Source organism: Thermobia domestica, chromosome 9 (assembly GCF_964235325.1).
Source record: "Thermobia domestica chromosome 9, izTheDome1.hap1.1, whole genome shotgun sequence".
In the NCBI taxonomy this organism is placed as follows: Eukaryota; Metazoa; Arthropoda; class Insecta; order Zygentoma; family Lepismatidae; genus Thermobia; species Thermobia domestica.
In genome coordinates, this window is record NC_137462.1 from 235,147,033 (window position 1) to 235,172,949 (window position 25,917).

The 25,917-nt window shown below is 35.4% G+C and overlaps 1 protein-coding gene across 11 annotated transcripts in view; it reads left to right on the plus strand.

Moving 5' to 3' along the window:
- The window catches only part of LOC145660619 (pickpocket protein 28-like), a 201,714-nt gene that overhangs the window by 143,968 nt on the left and 31,829 nt on the right, over positions 1 to 25,917 (plus strand). For 2 of the 11 annotated variants that reach the window (XR_014126846.1, XR_014126849.1), the window contains exon 3: positions 3,197 to 3,274. The exons of 4 other annotated variants lie outside the window; for them this stretch is intronic. Coding sequence is in view for 1 of the 7 variants with exons in the window: in XM_081725896.1 (XP_081582022.1) it covers positions 3,197 to 3,309 (113 nt within the window). In the remaining 6 variants the exon portion in view is untranslated. Of the gene's footprint in view, positions 1 to 3,196; positions 3,316 to 18,819; positions 18,997 to 25,917 lie in introns of those variants that run through there. 5 more of the 11 variants (XR_014126852.1, XR_014126850.1, XR_014126845.1 and 2 more) reach the window with 5 other exon arrangements.

Sequence of the window (25,917 nt, forward strand, 5' to 3'; positions counted from 1 at the left end):
TATATATTAACAACCTCCTCGCGTCGTGTCCATAGTTTTTGGGGATGAATGCGTTGTGACGCGGAGAAGTTGCTTCTACCCATTATCTGAAATGGGCAGGTTTCAATAAATCTAGTTAGTAGCAAGAGGATAATTCAGTAAATCAAAAAACACTCCACTTCATCTGTAAATCTCATGTATTCTGATCAATTAAAAACTGTAACGTGCCATTCCAACATATCACAATTTCACATCTCTCTTTATAGTTGACTTTATTTGACTTGACAAAACTTGACTTTATTTAAATTACAATTATGCCAATCACCAATAAATAACCTATAATCATGTAATATTATTTTCCATGTACCTACAATATATATATATATATATATATATATATATATATATATATATATATTCTCTGTTTCAAAAAGAATATACGTATTTCTAATGCATATATTTATTAAACTTTAAGACATATGAATATGAAATTTTACACGCATATTTACGAACTTCTCAAGTTCAAATAACAGTTCAAAGCTCAAATTACAGATGTTCAATATGTCCTCCAACAGCGACACGAACAATATCACATCGATACTAAATTTATCCCATACTCGAGCAAGTGTGTCATGTGTCACTGATGTTATGGCAGTACGGATCCGGTTCTTAAACTCTTCTAGGTTCTGTGAGAGTAATGGTACATAAGCGTTGTCTTTAACGAAGCGCCACATGAAGATGTCACAGGGTTTCTAATCCGGTTACCGTGGAGGCCAGCGGAAGCTTCTTGACGACCAATCCAACGGTTTAGTAGAGTTTCATTCCAGATATTCATGCACTTGCCGACTCCAGTGAGGGGGTGCACCATCTTGTTGAAAAACGAAGTTGTCTTCGTGCAGCCTCGGAAACAACCAGTTTTGTAACATAGCGAGATACTGCTGACTGTTAACCGTGTTTCCATTTGAAAAGAATGGGCCGTAAACAGATGATCGGGATATTGCACAAAACACATTGACTTTTGGCGAATCTCGTACATGTTCAATCACTGCATGTGGGTTCTGTAGGCCCCAAATTCGAACATTTTGTTTGTTTACCTGACCACTAACACGGAAAGTCGCTTCATCACTGAACACGATGCTTTGTGCAAAAGTGTTATCATTGTCAATAGCATTCAGAATCTCGTTACAAAATGCCACACGTTTGCGTTTGTCATAAAAACGCAGAGCTTGTAACAGCTGTAAGTTGTACGGCTTCATAACAAACGACTCTCAAAACACGCCAAATTGTTGTTGTCGGCACTTGTAACTCCTGACTGGCACGACGAGTTAATTTTAAAGGACTACGTTGGAAACCAGCTTGAATTCGTGCAACATTTTCTTCAGGAACACGAGGGCGGCCAGGACTCTTTCCTTTACATACACATCCAGTATCTACAAACTGTCGATACCATCCGCGAATGTTCCACTCATTCGGAGGATCAATTTGGTACCTCAACCTGAAACGTGTTTTCACTCTAATCACGGAATTGCACTTCGCAAATTCGAGAACACAAAATGATTTCTGCTGCGAAGTAGCCATTTTAAACATATGACGGTTACCAAACAAAACAGAAGACAACTTACATCTAGCGGCTATTAATGTAAACTAGACTAGGTATTCGTTTCACCAATAGCCGAGCCGAGGCACAGCGATCGATAGTTTGACAAAATAATTCTTCGTAATACGTATATTCTTTTTGAAACGTATATATAAGCAATTTGATATAAAAAAAACAAACTGTTCTTTTTAAGTTCATTCTGGCAATGTTGATAGAGCATTCTAATTTTATTTTTTTTATTTTTTTATTTTTTATTTTATTTTTAACTTTTTTATTTTTTTTTATTTTATTTTTTTGCTTACGATGTACATTCGCACAAATATTCGAAACTTCAAATACATTTGAACAAGAATAACATTCATAAACAAAACTTATAATGTTTGGAAACAATAATCAAACTTTTGTATACTCTCAGATTACTGATTCTCATGTTATTTATTGTTTGGTACATTTGAAGTGCAAATTAAAAATAAATTGCACAAAAAGCTACTATTTACTTTATAACAATGCCCTTATTTTTATTTTAAATAGTAGATAAGAATATATCTTGAAATTACATATAGTGTGAAAATTATATCCAAGTATCTTATGCTAATATGTTGTAGAATAATAATAATAATAATAATAATAATAATAATAATAATAATAATAATAATAAGATATATTTATAAATATATGATAAAAGTAGCATTTATTAAGGAAAGATTGGGTGCGGTTAACTTAACGATAACCTTCTCTTTTTAATCGAGAGTTGAAAACAACTTTCTAAATAAACAGATCACTGTCCATTTTTGTTTTTTTAACACAAAGTATACATTTCGTAGTGAAACTAACAAGTCGCTTGTACTCGGAAAGCTAAAGACTGAAAAAAATGTTAAGTTAGTTCCCATATAGTAATGACGTAAAAGATAATGTAGATACCCGTTTATTGGGAATAATGTGGAAAGATTTCTTATATTGTTTTCAATATCAGAAATCTGAGTAAACTATAGATGGCCATTCTGAAAGAATAAGCTGATAATGGCTTTGCTGATACTGTTGAACGTAAGTGACAAGACGTTGATATTCCACATTGTTTAAAGTACAAAATTAGTCGTAGGTAGAAAGACTAAAATTGAGAAAGACCGTGAATACAACAAATATGAAACGTTACAGTCTTGTCAATGGGATAATTTCTCAAGATGTTAGAAGATTATTTTTATAAAGATTTATCTTTTCATAACGAATTACAATTGCACGTTCAAATTGTCTTTATATAGTACTTAAAACCGGAAATTCATATCAAGTAAATCAAAATCAAGAACATTGTCAATTTATGGTAATATTATCAGGTTTTGAAAACCTTTTCAGTATCTCTGTCCTGTATACATACCATCATTATCAATATTTTTTAATAATCTTCACTTAGTTTAGTGAACATATTGACAATCGCGGCACATTGAAAACACATGCCATTGTCTTGTATCATCCAGTGTAAACTTTATTTTCCATTCATGTACTTTTCAACAATATTGGAATTACCAAAGCTAAGTACATCATATAAAATACACTCACTCAATATTATTAGAATATATGTGTATAATATGAATCAATTATATCACAGAATATTTCTTTTAATAGGTGAAAAGTCTAACATTCTAAAACAATGCAACTGTATATATGCATGTACGGAAATACAATTCGAAGCTTCAATACAAGCTACTTACGTTGATGAAGTTAATACCAATTTCTAACAAGAGGTAAGTTTAATTTATTTTTCGATTGAATATTTTTATAACTCTTAGAATAGATGGCGTGAAAATATTTTTCACTAAATATGTATTACAGAAATGTTCGTTTTAGAATTTTTTCATCTAGCAAAGTAAATATACCGTGACATTTTCAAAATGAGACGATATGGAATTCATATTTAAGATATACACCTGCTTCAAAATTAGTGAAGTGAATGAACAATGTAATCACCAGAAAGTCATCTTTGTATACAATTATTACTGTTTTAAAATATACTTTATGGGTAGTGAACATATGATATCCTCTAAACCATAAACAGTGTAATCCTAACGCTATCAATACAAATCAAAATCTATCTCAAGGTCTCTAACCACTCTGTAGACATTCATACTAGTAATACCTCCGATCGTACGAATCACGTAACGTGAGTGAGGCTGCAAGATATGATTATAGTTGCTGTTAGGTTCTGTCTCTGTGATAGACGCTGACGATTCTATTGTATAAGTTCACTTTTAGGGTAGAGCCAAAATGGTTCACGGGAATCTTTTGTCTCTCTCATTCACATTTCATTATGAAATACATCCTATGTAAAGCAATTACAATTACAGACTTGAAATATTAAGTCTTTAACTGTATGATGCATTTTGCTAGTGAGACTTGTACAGACCTAGAGGCAGAACGTCCTGGGATGATAGGATCCAAGCTTTTGTTACCAAGGAGTAGTTTTGAGGTACCTATCAGAGATCGAGTCTCCTATACAGGGGATAAAACTCAAAGATTAGACGTCGTAGACAGTGTTGAGGTTATTGCCAAATTGAAGACATCAGAGGTTGGGCATCCTAGAGAGTGGAAGTGGCGACTAATTGTGTGAAGATTGATTCTTTCTGTGGTGTTGTTCCTTCTTTCATTCTAAAATATCATGTGATTGCCAAATTAAAGACATCAGAGGTTGGGCATCCTAGAGAATGGAAGTGGCGACTAATTCCTTCTGTGAAGATTGATTCCTCCTGTGGTGTTGTTCCTTCATTCTAAAATATCGTGTGATTAGGTTGAACTTCGATATTTAGCAATTTCCGGCAATTGTCGACGCCGTGGCTGTGGTCGTCGTCCGATTTCGTTTACAGCCTATATAGTAGAGGCAATATACGGTTTGACCCGGAAATAATTGCAACACAAATGGTTTTTTCGTCTATCACTTCCAAATAGCGTTGCTAATAATATATTCAAAATCCGCTTTCGTAATGCTTGGGGAAAGTCCGCCATCTTGGATTCAATATGGCGGCCACACCGAGACATCGACTCACACTTAAATGACAATATCTACTCACAGATTTAAGCTGAAAACTTCGTTCCTGTGCCATTTTCAAGATAATAGCATACCTTAAGGGATGCAAGTTTGCATGTCTCTATGTACCACCGCCATATTGAAAAATGGCGGCGATTATTAAAAATATAGTTTCTTTTTCAATTGGCAATAATGTTTTATTGGCAGATAACTCAGAAACTAACAGGGATATGCAGAAATGTCTTGAAATAAACGTAAAAGCTCATGATCTTAGCTTTCCAACGAGGGTACTTACGTTCGTTTATCTTACAAAGTAACGGAGCTAGTCGAATTTATGTGGCACTGGGTGTGCGATTTTCGATAATATGACTATTTTCTCAGGTTCCTGCTAGAAGCTAAGTAGACGCAGTATACGGATTGACCAGTAAATAATTGCAACACAAATAATTTTTAAACCAGGATTTGTAACAAGGTGTATTTAGCTACATATTAAAAATCTTCTACTCACCTCCTTGGGGAAAGTCCTTCGAAATTTCGTTGAAATATGACTTCTGAGATTTCGTTCAGATGTCGCTACAGATCGCGATAATCCATCATTGAAATGAAAGAAGATGTGAAAAATTGCTCAAAATTACGATATTTCTTCAGTCCTTGTTATGGTTAACGCTACATGTCTATTTGAAAGGCAAGAATTAAAACAGTGTAGCAACCTCTTCACTGAAAAAATTGTCCTCGTCTTTACAAAGTTTACACCGTTTTCCACATTATCACAAGTTTCTTCCAGGCAATTGTCACTAATTTATATTAGTAATAGATCACGTTTCTGGCATGAATACTTCATGTCTCTATTGTTTTCATGTATGTGTATATATAATGGATAACAATTAAAACAGTGTAGCTATCTAATCATTAAAATGAATGATCATCTTCATAAAATTTTAGAATTTCTTTACACATTGCACAAGTTTCTCTCACATAATGCCCACATTCAATATACAAACTATATCTACTTTGCACCGCATACGTGTATGTTCATACCTTATATGCATATTCAATACATAAAAACTACATTAATAACTAAAACTAATAATTTTCATTTTCAAAAACTTCAGTTTTGTCTCACATTATCAAAATATTTAACCAGAAACTGGTCACAAATTGATGTACAAAACTGTCCATACTCCTTGCATCAACACACCATACTGACATAGTTTCCTGCGGATATGTATATTTAGTAAATGGCAAATAAGCAGCACACCAACCAGCATAGAGATATTTCATTGAAGAGGATGAGTAGGGATGCAGCTGATACTAAAAAAAAAGAAAAAAAAGAAAAGAAAAAAATAGGAAAAAAATACTTAATTTCTTACCATTATGTCAGCCGTTCCGAACTGAAGAGGAACTTATTAATATTACGAACGGTTTAACTGCCCAAGATCGTGTCTATGTTGATAAAGCAACATGTGTTGGACAAAATATTTTACTGAAAATGAAGGAAAATTCGTCAGACTCATTCATATTTTCGAAGAAGGATAAAGCCATTACAATGGCTAGCAATTGTTGTTCTGAGAGGAAACATGAATCTAGAAGACGTTTTCTCCTATGAGCTTTGTTCTGTTCCAAGAACTTTATTTGAAGGTTTTGAGAATCTGCGACCAGCAAATAAATCAGCACTGGCTAATGCTTTATGGAAAATGACAAGTTCACCTTCAAATACACCAACGTTTTGTAAATATGTGATTGACGGTGGGTGGTGCTCCACCAGGTCAATTGGCCAGTGAATCATACATTCAAAACAGTATTTGAGTTCTACGTTTCTTACATGAAGACACACTTCAGTGACGCTTCAGTTATTTTCGATGGTTACATTAGTGGTGCATCGATAAAGGATTGCATACGGTTTGAGCGTTCCTGAAGTGCTCCTTTCTCCAGAAATGAAACTTTCTATGAAAAGGGAGAGACTAATTCGAAAATTGGGTTTGGAGCTTTCTGCTGTTGGATTTCAAGTTTTGTATTCAGACAGGGATGCTGACACACTGATAGTCAACACAGCTATTCAAGAATCACGAAACCAAGATACTTATGTTGTTGGAAATGATACTGATCTACTCATTCTTCTCCTAAGTCTATCACCGTCAAACACGAATGCTTTGTTTTATAAAACAGAAACTAGGCTTTAGGACATTAAATCTACGAAAACAGACCTTGGCGAACTCTGTAACAATTTTCTATGTATCCATGTATTTCTTGGTTGTGATACAACATCACGATTTTTTGGAAAAGGAAAACAAGTGGCATTACAACTAGCTAATTCCGATGAGGCCTTTCAGAAATCCATCTCTATTTTTAATTCTAAAAATGCCTTTAAAGAAGAAATTATTCGTGCTGGAGAACAGGCAACAGCAAGGCTGTACAAATGCAAGGAAGATGAATCTCTTGTTGCTTTAAGAATAAGAATGTTTTCTAGCAAAATCAGTACAGCAACAGATTTTGTACGACCAGAAAACCTTCTCCCCACTCCTGATGCACTTAAATATCATTCTCTGCGTGTTTACTACCAAATCATGGAATGGAAAAGTCTATCCTCTCAAATGCGACCAGAAGATTGGGGATGGCGACTACATAAGGGAATGTATTTTCCAGTGATGATGGACAGGAAACCTGGTCCTGACGATATACTGGAAATCATTCATTGTAATTGTCATGGAAATTGTATAAGCATGAAGTGTTCTTGCAAGAAGTATGGTCTGTTTTGTACATCATTTTATGGACAGTGTCTGGGACAAACTTGTGATAATGTAGAAAGGGAATCAGAACATTCTGACAATGAAAACGACTTGTTTTAGTAATTAGGTTGGTGTGCTGCTTATTTGCCATTTACTAAATATACATATCCGCAGAAAACTATGTCAGTATGGTGTGTTGATGCAAGGAGTATGGACAGTTTTGTACATCAATTTGTGACCAGTTTCTGGTTAAATATTTTGATAATGTGAGACAAAACTGAAGTTTTTGAAAATGAAAATTATTAGTTTTAGTTATTAATGTAGTTTTTATGTATTGAATATGCATATAAGGTATGAACATACACGTATGCGGTGCAAAGTAGATATAGTTTGTATATTGAATGTGGGCATTATGTGAGAGAAACTTGTGCAATGTGTAAAGAAATTCTAAAATTTTATGAAGATGATCATTCATTTTAATGATTAGATAGCTACACTGTTTTAATTGTTATCCATTATATATACACATACATGAAAACAATAGAGACATGAAGTATTCATGCCAGAAACGTGATCTATTACTAATATAAATTAGTGACAATTGCCTGGAAGAAACTTGTGATAATGTGGAAAACGGTGTAAACTTTGTAAAGACGAGGACAATTTTTTCAGTGAAGAGGTTGCTACACTGTTTTAATTCTTGCCTTTCAAATAGACATGTAGCGTTAACCATAACAAGGACTGAAGAAATATCGTAATTTTGAGCAATTTTTCACATCTTCTTTCATTTCAATGATGGATTATCGCGATCTGTAGCGACATCTGAACGAAATCTCAGAAGTCATATTTCAACGAAATTTCGAAGGACTTTCCCCAAGGAGGTGAGTAGAAGATTTTTAATATGTAGCTAAATACACCTTGTTACAAATCCTGGTTTAAAAATTATTTGTGTTGCAATTATTTACTGGTCAATCCGTATACTGCGTCTACTTAGCTTCTAGCAGGAACCTGAGAAAATAGTCATATTATCGAAAATCGCACACCCAGTGCCACATAAATTCGACTAGCTCCGTTACTTTGTAAGATAAACGAACGTAAGTACCCTCGTTGGAAAGCTAAGATCATGAGCTTTTACGTTTATTTCAAGACATTTCTGCATATCCCTGTTAGTTTCTGAGTTATCTGCCAATAAAACATTATTGCCAATTGAAAAAGAAACTATATTTTTAATAATCGCCGCCATTTTTCAATATGGCGGTGGTACATAGAGACATGCAAACTTGCATCCCTTAAGGTATGCTATTATCTTGAAAATGGCACAGGAACGAAGTTTTCAGCTTAAATCTGTGAGTAGATATTGTCATTTAAGTGTGAGTCGATGTCTCGGTGTGGCCGCCATATTGAATCCAAGATGGCGGACTTTCCCCAAGCATTACGAAAGCGGATTTTGAATATATTATTAGCAACGCTATTTGGAAGTGATAGACAAAAAAAAAACATTTGTGTTGCAATTATTTCCGGGTTAGGCCATTTTTTCTCGTTTGTTTCTTCTACTAATACTGGCGCGCCAACGCATGGGAGAACATATAGGATATTGCATTCCGTGATGTAAATTAAAAATAAGCTACAGGATTATGTTTTGGAATATATTCACTGCCTAAGGTAACTATTGGAAAAGAAACGCAAGAGCATTAAACATATATATTTACTTAAGAAACACTAAACATAACACATTATAAATATATATATATAGAGAGTTGAAAGTAGAAGCGATTAAGTATTTCTCCTGTATGTTACGTTCGGTCAGTATAATATAGTACACCATTTCTCTCAAACAAGAGGCTGGAAAAGCTTTGATGTTGTTAATTAATCTTTATACACGAGGTCTCGATAGTAATGGCTGTAGTATATTATGGCAAAGTTTGCACGTCATTTGGAGAAATAAAACTAAATAGGTCTAGAAATCTTGATTGCAGGCTTAAGTTTTACTGTGGTTTGGATCTTAAGATGTCTATAGAGAATACACATACACTACGATTAAAATGACTATGGCGCTTTTTATATTGATCTAAAGGAGAAATTTATGCATACTGTAAGAAGGGGTACTTGCATCTCATTTGTTTAGATAGTAAATAAAATTGCTAATTAAAATTAATAGTAAGATAATTAAGAGTGTAATGGAGACTAGTATCTAGGAGAAAATTGCCGTCAAATGAAAATCTAAAAACTGATTAGAAAGTAAGTTCTGTTCACCATTTTTAAAAAATGATGCATGGAAGGTACAGTTTGTTGAATATTTAGAAGCTTGTGAGCAATACTTACATCACTTATAGCAGGCTGGTAAAATCAATACTACATTTAGCGGCTAGATAATTTCAATACCACTTCTAGCGAGCCGAATTTCAACTACATTTAGCCGTGTGTCTTTTAAAGTTTTCGTATTTGAAAAAAAATGGAAGAAGAATTAACATTATCTGCAGTTATTATTTGGCTTCGGTACCTTGTGACTAATTGGCTTTCTGGTTGTCAAATGTTGTATTGTTGACTAATATATATAAAATTCTTCATTTTCAGAAAGTGTAGGCTTTAACTGACAATTTGTATTTATATTTATAAATACTAGATAACGTAAACAATCGTCTCCTGTCATCTATCATGGATTTGAATCTTACATACCAAATACACACTGTGGATGTGACATATTGATAGATCCAAATCTAAGATTCCTTCAGTTGTCCAAGAGTATAATTTGCTATTTGGAGGTGGATGTAAATAGTCTCGGTCGAAAATCCATTTGTTCCTTATTGTTTCTAATAGAAGTCCGAAAAATAACATCGAGATATAGCAATACTGATTCAAATTAAATTAGTTAAGCCTTTGAATATAAACAGAGGAGGCGAGAGTCGGACCCTCCTAGCGAATGAAGTAAATTATGATTATTTTCAAGCATTTTCCAGACACGTTTTGTTTTGATTAGCGTGTCATTGATGATATTTTGCAGTAGGCCCTGGATGAGAAATTAATAAACTGATAGTAATTTATAGAGTTCCCAGAAATTTGCTAGTCCGACCAAATAATTTAAAAAATAAAGTTGTTTATGTCGCTTAGATCATTACGGATGAAAATCACATGGTACGAAATCCATAAGTTTGTTAATGAATTTTGTTTCTTCTTCGGTTAGTAATTTAAGGATGTTTTTATATCCAAGATTGATTGATGTCGCACGGTCCAAAAATGAAAGTGGAGACTGTACTGATTTAACATTTCACTAGTTACTTATGTTGTAGTTCCTGATGAAGGAAAAGAAAAAAAAAAACACTAGCGTTACATTTCAAAGAAGTCAGAAATGTTTTGCCTTGTATAATTTAAGAAGAGAAATGGTTCATTTGTCCGTGAATGGCAATTTATTGTTCAAAATTAAGAATTATTTTGAACGTCACGAGATTAAAGTTGTTTAAGAGGGGAAAATTCAATAATCGTATAAATTTTGGAAAAGCGTGCTAAATTGAAGAAACATTAAGAAAACGTTGAAAGTATTTTCAAGAAGGGTTTAACAAGGATTAAGAGAATTAAGACAATAACGCTAATTTCTTGCCTATTCTCGGCATTTGCTCAACAGTTTGCGGTAGAAAGAAAGCTTGCAACAAGTTTTGTCTAGAGTGATTTCTTCTACAGGGTGGGTCAAAAATCTTAAGACAGTGGAGTAAATTTTAAAATTTTAAAATAGTGGAGTGAAACAGATAGGCATATCATATACAAAGGAAAATGTCACAAACCATACCATGTTTCTGGTGGCCATCTTGACATCCGCCATCTTGGATTCTGCTTCAAAATTTCAAATGGGAAGAGGTATGTGAGACACATTATGTAGCACTATTATTTTCTCAGAAATTTACATTGTTATTGGTTTTAGTATCTCCAGTGGCGTATACGATTTTGTTTCGTGCGGGCTTTGCTAACTTTGTTCCTGGAAATTGTGAAAATTCTGCAAGATATTTCATTTATATTAATATAGTAAATACAATTTTGTGGTGGCTTAAGACCGGATGACCCCTGAATATGCCACTGACTATCTCTAACGGTTTTATGATAAACACGTATCACTTGTCGTCACAATGTGTGTTCCACCTGCTGTCCATGCTGTTCAATTCTCAATATTAATCTGCGCTCCCACTTTGTATGAATTCTGAATAACACTCCAATCTGGAAAAAATATATAGCTTTACGGATTCGGCTCCTCATATTGATTGTTTTGCTTATTAATTTCGCCATTGACGTACAAAACAAGTTCTTCAGACAAAATTATCTGATGTGCGAAACCCGGTGTTTCTTGAATTTGTTACGTGGCCCACTCTGCAAATTGTACTTGACGATCAGTGTCATCTTCAGTAAGATGCTGAAGTAATTGCAGTTTGTACGGGTGCAACATTACAATCTCTATTCATTCTGACTTCGTGAGGACCATCTTCTATCAGTGAACCTGAAACGAGAGAAATCGAAACAAAACATTAAATATCGTAAAAACCGTTAGAGTTAGTTAATAAACGATTGCAAATCTGAATTTCTGAGACAATTCTGTACTAGATGAACGAAAATGAAGATTAAAATTCTGTGACACATATATGCATTCCCATTTGAAATTTTGAAGTTAAATCCAAGATCGTGGATATTAGGATAGCCGCTAGAAACGGAATATGTTTTATGACGTTTTCTCCTTTGAAAGTAGCATGACTAGTGACATTTCATTTCTGTCTGTTGCATGTTTTAGAATTTATTCGACTGTCATAAAATTTGGGCCACTCTTATCACTTGTTTTACATCTTCAAATTTTAATTTTAGCTAGCTCTGAATTTTTTCCATTTTTATTCAACCAAGAAAGAATTTCATAGCATTCAAATAAACAAAGAAGTGCAATTTCAAATTTTGGTCACTTCGATTCCTGTAGTACGATATCTTCAATTCGAATTTTAACTAGTCCAAAGTTTTGTCGAATTTGTGTACATTTTTGTACCACCAAGAAAAAGATTTGTACCGTTCAAATTAACAAAGATGTACTATTTTAAAATTTGGGCCACTTTGACCACTAAATTCTGAGCTAGTGAAAATTCAAATTTGAAGATGTTGCACTACAGGCATTCAAAGTGGCGAAATTTTGAAATATCTCTCCTATGTTAATTTGAATGGTACAACATTTCTTCCGGCTGGTACAAATATGTACACAATTCTGAACTAATTAAATTCGAATTTGAAAATGTCGCACTACAGGCGATCGAAGTAGCCTAACTAACTAACTAACTCTATGACTTATGGAACCCGGAGGTTCAATGCCGCGTTCACAAAAGCTCTGCACTGACTTCTGTCCTTAGTCACCTGGATCCAGTTTCTACTTTGTATTCCAATCTCTGCGGGATCCATCTTAATATTCTCCTCCCATCTGCGCCTAGGTCTTCCTAATGGTCGCTTTCTGATTGGTCTCCCAAACAAGACTTTGAAAGCGTTTCTACTTTCTTCCATCCTAGCTACATGACCTGCCCACCTAAGCCTCCTAGACTTGATGACCCTAACAATGTTTGGTAAACCGTATAAATTATTTAGTTCCTCGTATGAATTTTTCACCATTCCCCATTCTCGTTCTTCTTGGGTCCGAATACTCGTCTCAGGTTCTTCTTCTCAAATACTTTCCGTCTATGTTCATGTCTCAGAGTTAGCGACCATTTTTCGCAGCCATACAGAACAACAAGCATGATTATCGTTTTTATATATTTTAGGCTTTAAATTCCTCGACAGAGTTCACGACGATAAGAGATTTTGAACTGAATAATAACACGAATTCCCTGCTTTTAGTCGACATTTAATTTCTTCGTGAATATGATTTTCGTCTGTAATATTGATCCTAGATATTTGAAAGTATCCACTTTATCAAAGTATTATTTAATATTTTAACGCATCCATAATTTGACGTATCACGGTCTCCACGCACTTTCTTATTTAGTTTTATCTGCATTTACTTCTAAACCCGTGTCCCTGCGAGCGTTTAATAAGATCTCTGCATTTCTTTCTGTTTTTCCCCTGTCATTTTCGATTAAATTTACATCATCAGCATATGTCATAACTTGTTGAATACCGTTCAACTCTACGCCCTGGTTGCTATCTTTGATTTTCCTTATAGCGTATTCCAGAACAAAGTTAAATAATAATGGCTACAACGCATCTCCTTGTTTCAGGCCATTTTCGACGTGAAAGCTCGTTTACAAAAATTTTCCTACCCGGACTTTACTTTGGGATTCATTTAAACATATCTTAATTAATCTAATTAGCTTTTTCGGTATTCCAAGTTCTATAAAATCGTTGTATAATGTTTCTCTCCTAACCGAGTCGTACGCCTTTCTAAAATCAATAAATAGTTGATGTACCGGGGAATTGTATTCACACTTCTTTTCGAGTATTTAGCGAATGGTAAATATTTGGCCTATAGTTGATCGATTTCGTCTAGATCCTCAGTGATAGTCTCCAATAATTTCATCTGCGTATGGGGTCAATCTTGCTAATAGAATATTTGAAAGGATTTTATAGGATGTTGACAGAAAAGAAATGCCTCGATTATTATTACAGTGAGTTTTGTCGCCTTTCTTGTGAATTGGAAAAATGATTGATTCTTTCCACTGTAGTGGCAATTCTTCCTTGTTCCAGATAAGGAGAATGAGTTTGTGTATCTTGTTCCACAATTTTTCGCCTCCAGCTAAAATTAACTCAGCCGGAATTTTGTCTACACCCGGAGATTTGTGTTTCTTTAATTTCTTTATAGCGGTTTCTACTTCTATTCGGTTAGGTTCTGGAATATACGGTTCTGCGGTGTGTATCTCCCTATCTCCATGCACATTAGTTTTTGGCTGCGTATTCAGGAAATCACCAATGAAATCCTATCCGTATCAGTGAGAACTGTTCAGTCAGCTTTCTTTAACATATAAACATGAGGGTGATAGCCTTTCTTAAATTCCTTCATTCCCTTATACGTGTCCCGAATGTGTTTATTTTTACTATTATCTTCAAGTTCCTTAATTTTAGCTTTCAAAAAATCGCGTTTCTCTGTTCTAAACATTTTGGAAGTTTCCCGATTGTTGTCTACGAAACTTTGTGTAGTTATTTTATTCGGATTTTGTAGCCATCATTGTTTTCTTTTTTCTGCTAGTTTAATGCATTCCTGGTCGAACCATGGTTTGCTGCTACGTATTTCCGCTTGTCAGAATTTTTTCGTTTGCTGATATTTTAATGCTATCTCTAATTTCAATTGAAGTATTCTTAAAGGCCGCGGTGGCTCAGTGGTAGAGCGTTCACCTCTGGCGCTTGGGGTCCCGGGTTCGATCCCCGCCAAGTGAACTTTGTGGTTGACAAACCCGTGTGTGTGGGTTTTCCCGGTGTTCTCCCGTTTCCTCCCGCTTTCTTCATTTCACAAATTCATTCATTACTCATCATCACAGATCTCTTCTTTCTAACCGGCATAACTGTAAAACTCAAAGATTTCATTTAATTTTTTCAAGTATTCTCAACATTAGTGCACTCCGAATCTTCTGAAGCCTTTTTTTTTTTTTTTTTTGTTAATTCGAATGTTACAAATCATTTTCTTGATGGTTCTCTAATGCACGAAAATGGGACAAAATTCTGAGCTGGTTAAATTTTGAATTTGAAGATTTACCATAGATGATCGAAGTGACAAAATTTTGAAATGACCCTCCGTCATTTATTTGAATGGTACGCCTTTTTTGTTTGGACAAAAGTTGACAGAAATTGGACAAAAATCTGAGCTAGATAAAATTCGAATTTTAAGATGTCACACTGCAGGTAATCGAAGTGACCAAATTTTGAAATGATCCTTCTCTGTTAATTTCAGTGGTAATTTTTGTTGGTGGGCCAAAACTGGCCAAAATTCTAAGCTAGTTAAAATTCGAAATTAAAGATGTCGCGATATAGGTCATTGAAGTGGCCAAATTATAAAATTGCCCTTCTTGGTTAATTTGAATGGTAATAGAATGTTTTTTTTCGATTGGACAAAACTGGATAAAACTTGGGTAAAATTCTGAAATATTTAAGATTCGAATTTGAAAATGTCCCACAATATGAATCGAAACGGACAAATTTTGAAATGGTCCTCCCTCGTTTATTTGAATTGTTCAAAATGTTTACTTGGCTTGGACACAAATGGTCAAAAATTGGACCAAATTTTGAGCTAGTTAAAATTCAGTTTTGAAGATGTCGCCACCTGGACACTTTCTGGAATCGTAAACCATAGTGCAGTTTTCTAATATGAGCCTGTTTTAAAGAGGTAACCAAAAACCGGATAAAGGTTTTATTTTTTGCTTGATATATATTATACCAAAAATCTAAAAAACTTTAAGTCGTGATTTCGTTTCAAAAATGAATCAGATTCAAAGTTAACCTGAAAGAAATCATTACATTATTCAGGTCACTTTTCTAAAGATTTACGAACATCCTGGAAAAGTTTCAATCATGTGTCCGTTTTCCAGTTGAATAGAAATATGGGTTGGTTTCTGAATGAAACCGACAGATTTGTTTAAATCTGAAACCGAACCTAAACCGGTTAACGTATACTATCGGTATTTTTATCATAATGGAAAATTTCTCAAGAAAATGTTTCATTAAATTGTAAGTTCTCCAGGAAAGAATATAAATTTCATTACTGCCAATTTACGATAAATTACTATAGAGCAACCAACGCAAACCGTCTGGAACTCTTGCAAGTTACTCAGAAGTATCTTTCAAGTTCCTTCTTCCAATAAATTGAATTGTTGTAAGCACAGTAGAAAAAATAACTCAGAGGCGAGTCAAACATTAAGATAAGGAGAGGGTGGGCCGCTGTGAAGGGATTGTTGAACGAAAAGTGTATTTTTTCCGACAATGAAGTTGAAAAGTGCGATAAGTAAATGTTTAGAACGTTTTCAGGAATATTCATTTAACGAATTTCTTCATACACGATGTACTACATGCAGTAGCAAAGACAGGTAACTTAACGTCTGACAGATATCACAATTAACTAGTTATTATAAACACATTATCACTGTAGCATGTATACATTACGTTTAATAACGTGGTAAAAAAAACTTACAAAATAATGACTATGCGCTGCCAATATATCCCTCCAAACTAATTTCAGAGAAACAAAGTATATCAACTTACACCTATTTTGCATCAACAAGATTTACCAATCCACCAATGAATAAAGATATACATACCTATATAAACTCTAAATATTTATAGTAGAAAAATTGACACCGAATTTGGAAGTGCATTTTAACACTATTAGATAGATTATTTGGTATTAGATGGGTTGGCTCCAAATTGCAACCCTGTTTCTGCGGTAAATAATTGAGCACATTTTTTTCTTTTGATGCTTTTCTGGAAGCACATTTTTAGCACTATTATTTGACACTAGTTTGGGAGCTCCGTTGGGTAGACGGATTACTTCATGCTGACCCTCAATTTGGCAACCCTATTTCTACGGTAAATAATTGATCACATTTTTTGTTCTGATGCATTTCTGGGAGCACATTTTTAGCACTATTATGAGGCACTAATTTTGGGGTCCTCCATTGGGTGGGCGCGGCTAACTTCACGCTGGCCCCCAACCTGGCAATCCTGTTTCTGTGGTAAATAATTGAGTATATCTTTCGTTTTCTGGGAGCACATTTTTAGAGCTGTTATTTGGCACTAGTTTGGGGCTCGGTTGGGTGGACGGGAGTAGCCTCACGTTGGCCTCAACTTGGCAAGCCTTTTCTACGGTAAATAATTGTGCACATTTTTCTTGTTTTGATGTTTTTCTGGGAGCACATTTTTAGAACTATTATTTGTCACTAGTTTTGGGGTCCTCCATTGGGTGGGCGCGGCTAACTTCACGCTGGCCCCCAACCTGGCATCCCTGTTTCTGCGGTAAATAATTAAGCACATATTTTGTTTTCATGATTTTCTGGGAGCACATTTCTGGCACTAGTTTGGTCCCCCTGCCGAAATTCATCTTCTAATTTCTTCGTAATTTGAAGAGTACATTAAAAAAAAATATTTTCTGAAGCACATTTTTAGCACATTTTTGGGACTATTCTTTAAAAATGTGCTCAATTAGGATGGACCGGCTTCACGCACGTCATGGGCTCCTCATCAATGCTGCATAACTTCTAACAAATCTTAGATTGTGGTTACATGGGAAACTAAACACCTTGCTGTTTGTTATACCGTGGTGCGGAGAACCCATTAAACCACCTTAATTGGTGTTACTTCTTTATGACTAAGATCTCCGCCATATCTAGAAAAAGTGAACACGTCATTCAGTATCGCAATATTCCTTCGGCCATACGATCTGTGCCTCACAATGACGATTTACCAATACCTGAACAACTTACACATGGACAGTGGAAGAAAATGACTAGAATAAACCAGATGTTTTACCGGAGGCAGTGCCTTCTACGGACTATGTACCAATACATGCAGATAGCGATCCATATTTAGTAGGGCAGAAAGACTTACGTGATTTAGCACGGAACATAATTTTCTTGAAAGAATCATCCGAACTTCTAGGTTCTGAACATCAACAATAGAAATTACTTTCTATTGGTATAAAGATTTCTCAGTATCAACGCAGACGTCAAAACTTGGCACAATATTTTGCTAAGGAGGATAATATGTGTTTCTGTACGGACGTTGCTGGTTTGCTGAACGAAAAGGTGTTTTGTACAATCCAGATTAGCGGTGATTGTTTATCGATTCTTCAAAATTTAGTTTGAAAGCCGCATTGCTTCAAAATGGTAATGCTTTCCCATCAGTTCTGTGCTACAAGTTATTAGCTTAAACAATACCCATGAAAATGTCTGTCATTTTTCGTGTAATATTATGCAAGGATCACGGTTGAATATTGTGTGGTACTTTGAATGTGATTGATTTGCTGCTTGGATTACAAACTGGTTTCATCATATATTAGCGCTGTTGTGTTTGTAGGACATGGGTGCAAAACATAAACATTATGTGGTGCAACACTGGGAAAAGAGGGAAGAATTTATCCGAGGAATATGTAACATAAAAGGAGAGCATTAGTTCATCATCACGAGATTCTTCTTCCTCCCTTGCATATAAAACTTCAGTTGATGAAGAACCTTGTGAAAGAACCCAACAGAAATAGTGACACTTTTACATATCTGAAAAAAAATGTCTCCTGAGATCACGTATGCTAAATTGAGGTAATGAAATTTTATTGGGCTCCATTATCAGAAAAGTCATTTTGGACGAAACGTTTGAAAATCTGCAAGAAGCTTAGTTAGCAGCTTAGGAGTGATTTAAAAGCGTCGTACGCGGGTTTTGGGGAAATAGAAAAGAAGAAAATTACGAAACGTTGGTCAGAAATGCTATAAAATGTTACAGATTGTTTAGAATGTTACAAAATCATGGGTTGCAGTTTGTTCTTGAAAATTCACGTCTTTCATTCACATCTAGACGTTTCCGCTGACAATCTAGGAGATGTCAGTGATAAACAAGTAGAAAGGTTTCATCAAGATATTTCGGTGATGGAGAAGAGATACGAAGAATCCTGCAATGATGAGAGGCTATTGTTGGTTTCTTTTTCGCGAGAGTAAACAGGATTGCAAGAGGCAGCACAAAAGCAAGCGTTTGTAAGCAAGGTAAGAGGCATATTTTGTTTCAATCTAGGATATTAAATATGTAGGTATACTCTCACTATCAAATATGTAGGTATCGATTCATCAAAAGTTTGAATAGATATTTCTATGGCCATTTCAAAAATTTATCTCCGTGAACCCCAAATTCTTTCAATTCTTCTTTACGTCATCGTTCCTTATGATTGCAAGTATATCACTTAGCATTATTAAACTGATTTAATAAAAGAGTTCATTGACTTTATAAGTCTGTTAAAATCTTATAGTCCAGACCATATAAAAATTTGTATCGAAATGTTTTAATGTATACATAATGCACTAGAAAATCGATTATCCGACACAGCTTTCGGACTATTTCTCCGCCCCTGTTAAACCGATCTGTTTCAAATTTTGCAGGACATATCTAGATAGCCCTAAATACCTTTCACGGGGAATGGAAAACGTCCCGAAAACCGTCTCCGATAACCGGAAAATACTGTACACCCAACCACAAAAGTATCTCCCCCCTAAGTGCTCTAATTCCATTACTTGGGGTCCAGGTCTCTTGCAGTTGTGAGAACGCCTAGACAGATGCAACCCAACTTACATGTAACTTTTTTCGGCACTGACAGCAGTTGGTAGCACTCTGGTTCAGAGTGTGCTGTCCTACGAATATCATATGTTAATCTCAACACTGTTGTGAATGTAATGTATACTGTATATTCAAAGAAATAAAAACACTGATCACATACGAATTAGGAAATGCTTGAAAATAGCTGGAAATATCAAATCTAGAACAACTGCTGGAAATAATTTTCTAAATGATTGCTTTCATTGAGAGACCTTCTCAAAATTTTCTCCTCATTCCAACATCTTTTTCTTTCTGGAGGAGAGAAGATCTTGCTTCTCACCCTTAGTGTGCATTGAAATTGAAACAGGCACACTTGAAATGTGTCAGCCTGGCCGGGATTAGTACCTGGGTTCACCAAATAGAAGTTTAATACGCTAAATTCTCATCTACCGCGCCATTTAAATTTCCACCCAAACTAATATCTAGTTAATATCGTTTCATGAAAAAATAAAAACCGTATACTCAAATATAACAAAAATAAACAAATATAAACAGAATGTAAATAAAAAATATAATGAACTTGTGTTAGCGGCTTAATGACACTCGAAATTTTCTCGCTTAACTTAAAAACAAGTTATATAGACGTTGCTCAATGAAAAAAAGTATCCAGAAATGCTATTCAAGTTGAGCCCACGTCATCGGCAAAGCAGTAACTTGTGGATAGGCAATTGCCCCCCGCTCCCCGCCTTTCGAGGGGGCCCATTTTGAGACAAAATTTTCTTACTGCATATACGATACGAACATGAAATTAGAAATAAAGCATCAAATAGGGTCGCTACATTACATAAACAAAACAACACACAAGAGGTAAATAAAACAAAAACGAGTCGTGGAACCATTTCAGTAATATTTATTCGTATGACTGAGATTTATCAATATTGTCTCCTTAATAATTTTGTCATGTATATAATGGTCCCAGGAAGTAACTAACGGAAAAGCATACCTTGCTGTGCGGAAGGGCTCACAGGTTCCAAAGGGCCCATAAAGATTAAGAGAAAGTCGGAGAGAGGGAGCCCAATAATTATAAAATCAACTTTTTCTAAGGTGCCCAAATAAGCTTATTAATGCTTGCTCCCCAGAAAAGAATCTAGGTAACGGTGCTGATCATCGGTTGCAGGGATTGTCCCGATTTACATTACATTTCGCCTTTACCATAAATTCTAATTGCAATGAAGTAAAGATGACAGAAATTATTTTAACATTCTTTGAATTGTATCAGTACATGTAGAAATAGACAGTTCTATGTTTATGTTCCGTAACTAGTAGTTTATTTTCTTATATTAATATAAGGAGTTTGTGGAAAATTGAACCGGTGGCACTAGCCGAGTGATCCTGGACGTTTGGCTTCTGATCCTGAGCCGCAATCCACTAGGGGTTCGAATTCCTCTGAAGAGCAAGTTCGGATTTTTAATTATCCTCAGTATTTCTGTGTTCCTGTTCCAGTAGTGTTTGGAATACGTCGAAAGGGCATGAGGTGCCAGTGGCGAACAACACTCCACTTAAAAAAAATTGTGAAAAGAGGAAACTTCCATTGCAGGTACTTAGGTTCGAAAAAAATAAAATGAAATCTTTGAGTTTTACGTCCCACGGTTATGCCGGTTAGGCTAAAGGAGACGGTGATGATGAGAGATGAGTGAAATGGTGGAATGAAGAAAGTGGGAGGAAACGGGAGAACCCCGAGAAAACACACGAGCACGGTGTTTGTCCACCACAAAGTTCACTTGGCGGGGCTGGGATCGAACCCGGGACCCCAGGCACCAGAGGTGAACGCTCCTCTACCACTGAGCCACCGCGCCCCCTACTTAGGCTCGAATCTCGTCGTGTAAAGTAGTATTTTCTCTGAATGGGAAGATAATGTTTATGTAATTTGTATTGTAATTATGTTATTCCTTTAATGTTATAAATGTTATTATTATTATTATTATTATTATTATTATTATTATTATTATTATTATTATTATTATTATTATTATTACTACTACTACAATGGAAAGAAAAAGTAACAGTCGAAAGTATTCATAGGAACAGAAAAGATATAGAGTATGTCAGATGTTTCTTAGGTTTACACATGAATGCAGTAATATTATTACGCTTATGGACTTACAGATAGAATTATCATTTTATGACAACAAGAAATGGAATATAAACATTTGTTAGCTGACAGCAGTATTGCATTTTTTCGCTCTTTTTCTAAGTAGACAGGTAAGGTGACATCAGAAATAGGATCATTCTTGTGACTAGTGATCCCTATTGTGAGTTCGATCACTATTTGCAATTTGTGCACAGCTAGGAACAATTCCATGGAACTCATTTTTGGCCCATACTACAGCAGAAATGACGTGTTTAGCCCTTATGTGTTCATCAATTCTTGTCCAAACACGTTACTTGCCAGAAAGTTACGAAGGATGATACGGATGACGTAGTTTCGTGTTGTTGGCATTTCACCTGTAAAGGAAGTTGTCTCAACTCTTAGAGTGAGAGAATTGAAGATTTTTCATGTTAGTATACATCAGAAGTATCAGTTTTGTAGATTATAAAAATTTCCTGAATTGCCACAGCCGGAATTGAACTCGCGTCCTCAACATTATGAAACTAACGCTTAAGCCACTACTCTAGGACATCACTGTGCTGGGGGAAGGAATAAATGAACCCGCAGTGATTTCAGTAATTATACACTTTTACGATTCCACTGTAATAATGCGGAAACTTTCTGATTTCAGTCATGATAAAATAGTAAAGTGTTATGCAGAACGAATAGTCCAGAGAAATCAACTTTAAATTGTCAACTCATATCTAATGAGGCGCTGCCGGGTGCTCTCGCCTGGAGCCCTGATTTTTCACGGCACGGCATTGGACAAATACTTATAATGATTGGAATCTGGTGTTTCAGGGCACAGGATTATTTTTTAAGTTAAATAATTTAACGAACGTTCCTCAATACCTCGTTTCCTATTTTGACGCGTTTTACTCAGTTTTACAGTTTTTCCACTAACTCTTTAAGAACAGGGACAAAAATACAGAGACATGGAGGACAGTGAAAATCACAAACATTATTCGCACGTTCTTCCCTTGCCTGAAGTAAAACAATAAAATATACTTAACATGCAATTTTTGGTCTTCCATTTTCTTTGTGGTGACAAATCCAGAGTTCGAGTGGGTCATTGGATCAAATTGATCGAGTTTCCTGAGTGGGTCAGTGGGGAGTTTTCTGAGTGACCAACTGCGAACGATCATCCACCCTGACGCAGTACGATGCACCACCCACCACTCACTATGATGCACTCTGACTCGCCGACCCTCTCTGCTCACTGCATAGTAGACAGCATCTTCTGACGCGACAAAACAACAATGAACCACAAAGTTACTCGCCCAAAATATGTTAGATCGTCTGTATGTGTTACTTGTTTACATTAAGGTGAGTCAAAAAACACTAAAAGGTACCAAAGAGTACCCCATAGGGGGCTCGAACCACCAACCTTATAATTACTGGGCGGGTATTGTTCCGACTTCGGCACGCAGGCGATGAAGGAGACGTCCCTTGTAAAGGAATAAATCTTTTTAATTTGGACAATCAGACTGCTCTCTTAACCGTAATATGAGACGATAACTGTTTGGGATCAAATAAAATGCGCTCGCCACGTAATTTTATAACAAAATGACGCGTGTCTATTTACTTTATTTCATAGTTCGCCCTTACTCACTTTCTAATGATCGACGACAATTACCATCTAAATTCATACCATTATCGCATTCAAGATTTTTCACTTCATGATGTTGAGGCAGACGTTACCCTTGACCCCCGGAGCTCACTTTAGGAACAATTCGTCAGGAAAAATAATATATAATAAGAACCACATGCACATGATTAGCGATAGTTCGTGCTGGTCCCTTCGCGATTCTCCGCGACGAATCGAATAAGCGCGGACCAAAATGAAATCCTCGCTGCTACGCGGTGGTAACTTCAACACCCCTACGCTTGATATCTGTTTCGACTCGACGAAACCCTGCCGCCAGTGGGACACTAGCGGCATTCCTCCGACTCGTCTCTATATTGACGATCGACATTTACCCTCAAGTGGGCCACTAGGTGTTGGCGACTTTTACGAAATATGGTAGGTCCATGTTTCATATAGACTCAGTGCTGAAGGAGACGTTAAATTCAAAACCAACACAACTTAAGAAAAAATACAGTGCTTCGCATCATCCATATATGCTTACCATGGGCTTGATAATAATTGCTGAATCTTGTTTATTATATGGAGCGCTTAGAGCACAGGGCAATCAACCCATAAAGTTGTGAGAAAAATAGACATAAAATTTGTAGTGTAAGCTTCTGTATGTTGGTCTACGTACCTTGATTTGGGATTTTCAAATTACATCCCTTTATCCACTGAAAAGTATTGATAATTCAACAAGGAAATAAATAGACCAGGATAATTTAATTGAAATTCATCCTAATCGTGCCCATGACAAATACTTTACCATTTTATACCATAATGGTCAGATCCATCATTACTGTAACCGAGTGGTGTTTGGGGGATTGACCGTAGATATTCAAACTCCGATTATTTAGAATATGACAACCTGGTTTTATTACAAGTAGAAACTCTTTAGTCGGTAGAAAAGAGGACGTGCGTCATATGTCAGAGGTGATGACGATATACTTTGGTGGGTCAGTGGTTCCTGGTTTGTGGTGGGTCGGAGTGGGTCATGGTGGACAGTGGATCAGAGTGGGCCAAGTTGGGTGGTGGATCATGAGTCAGAATGGGTCACGGTGGGTGGTGGATCATGTTTTCATTGGCCCATGCAATCTCTGATCAAATCTGTAAAACCAAACAAAACAAAGAGCAATATTACTACACAAAATGCTCAACATCTTAGCTATTCATGACAAACTATTACATGATCCGAATAACTCTAGTATATCTACAAACCATCATTTGTCATATTTTATCGAAATACGTCGTGACTTTTCTGACAAATTGATACTTTAAATGTTATTAATACACGTCGTTACTTTTCTGACAACCTGATACTTTAAATGTTGTTAATACGCAAAGTTCATTGATCTCATCACTTCTTCACTTATTCTCTTATGATCATCAAAACCTTTACGGTACTTCTTGTAGATATATAAAGATGAAATGCAGTATCCAGGCTTGGTGTAGCAACAGAATATTATTTCTCTCCTCCAAACCACCTAAAGTGTAGTGTGTTGTCTATTCAACAAAAAAACAAACAATAGAATCAGGAAATTCATAAGATATAAAATAATTAGCCAAGTCTCGACTTTGCAATAATAATAATAATAATAATAATAATAATAATAATAATAATAATAATAATAATAATAATAATAATAATAATAATAATAAAAATAATAAAGGAATAACAGAATTACAAAATCAATTACGTAAACAATACTTTCCAATTAAGAAAAAAACAGTTGCCACGACGCAGGGTCGTAATTTGTGGGGACAGGAGGCCAGTGTTTCCCAGGGAAGCTCCCAGCCGTTCGAGGGGTTCCCATTTTAAGACAAAATTGTCTTACTCCATATACGATACGAAAATGAAATTATAAGTAAAGCACCTACATTTTCACTACATTACATAAACAGAACAGCACACTAAAGGTTAGTAAAACAATAATGATTCGCGGGCCCGTTTCAGGAAAAAAAGTCTACTATTAGGGGCACTACAAAGAATATATATTCGTATATCATTGTCAGATTTTTTCAATATTGTCCCCTTAATTAATTTGTCGTGTATGAAACGGGCCTAGAGGCGTAACTAACGATCTCGTAGACCTTGGTGTGCGTCAGATACCAAGAATTTCAGATATCCTCTGATCTTATTGGACGATACAGATAGCACATCAAGAGTCATGACCTACATATAGCGGAAATTAACACAACTTCTGTCGGCCCTCTTGCGGCAACGGTCTAGTGAAGAAATAGCTTTTAGCGTGGGTTCAACATTGCCCAAGGCTTTTTTATAACACATTTTTCATTAAAACAAGCTTCCAGTTTTATTATTCGGATCCATAGTAAAAGAATTATTATTATTATTATTATTATTATTATTATTATTATTATTATTATTATTATTATTATTTTTATTATTATTATTATTAATAATAATAATAATAATAATAATAATAATAATACAAGTAGCAGCAGCAGCAGTAGTAGTAGTAGTGACGGGCTCGCAAGGGTCGGTTAGGTTCTGTTCTCTTGCTCAAATTTTTATGTACATTTTATGACCAACTTCAAACAGCTGGTTAGGGTAGAGCGCGAATACTGAAACTCTTGGCATCG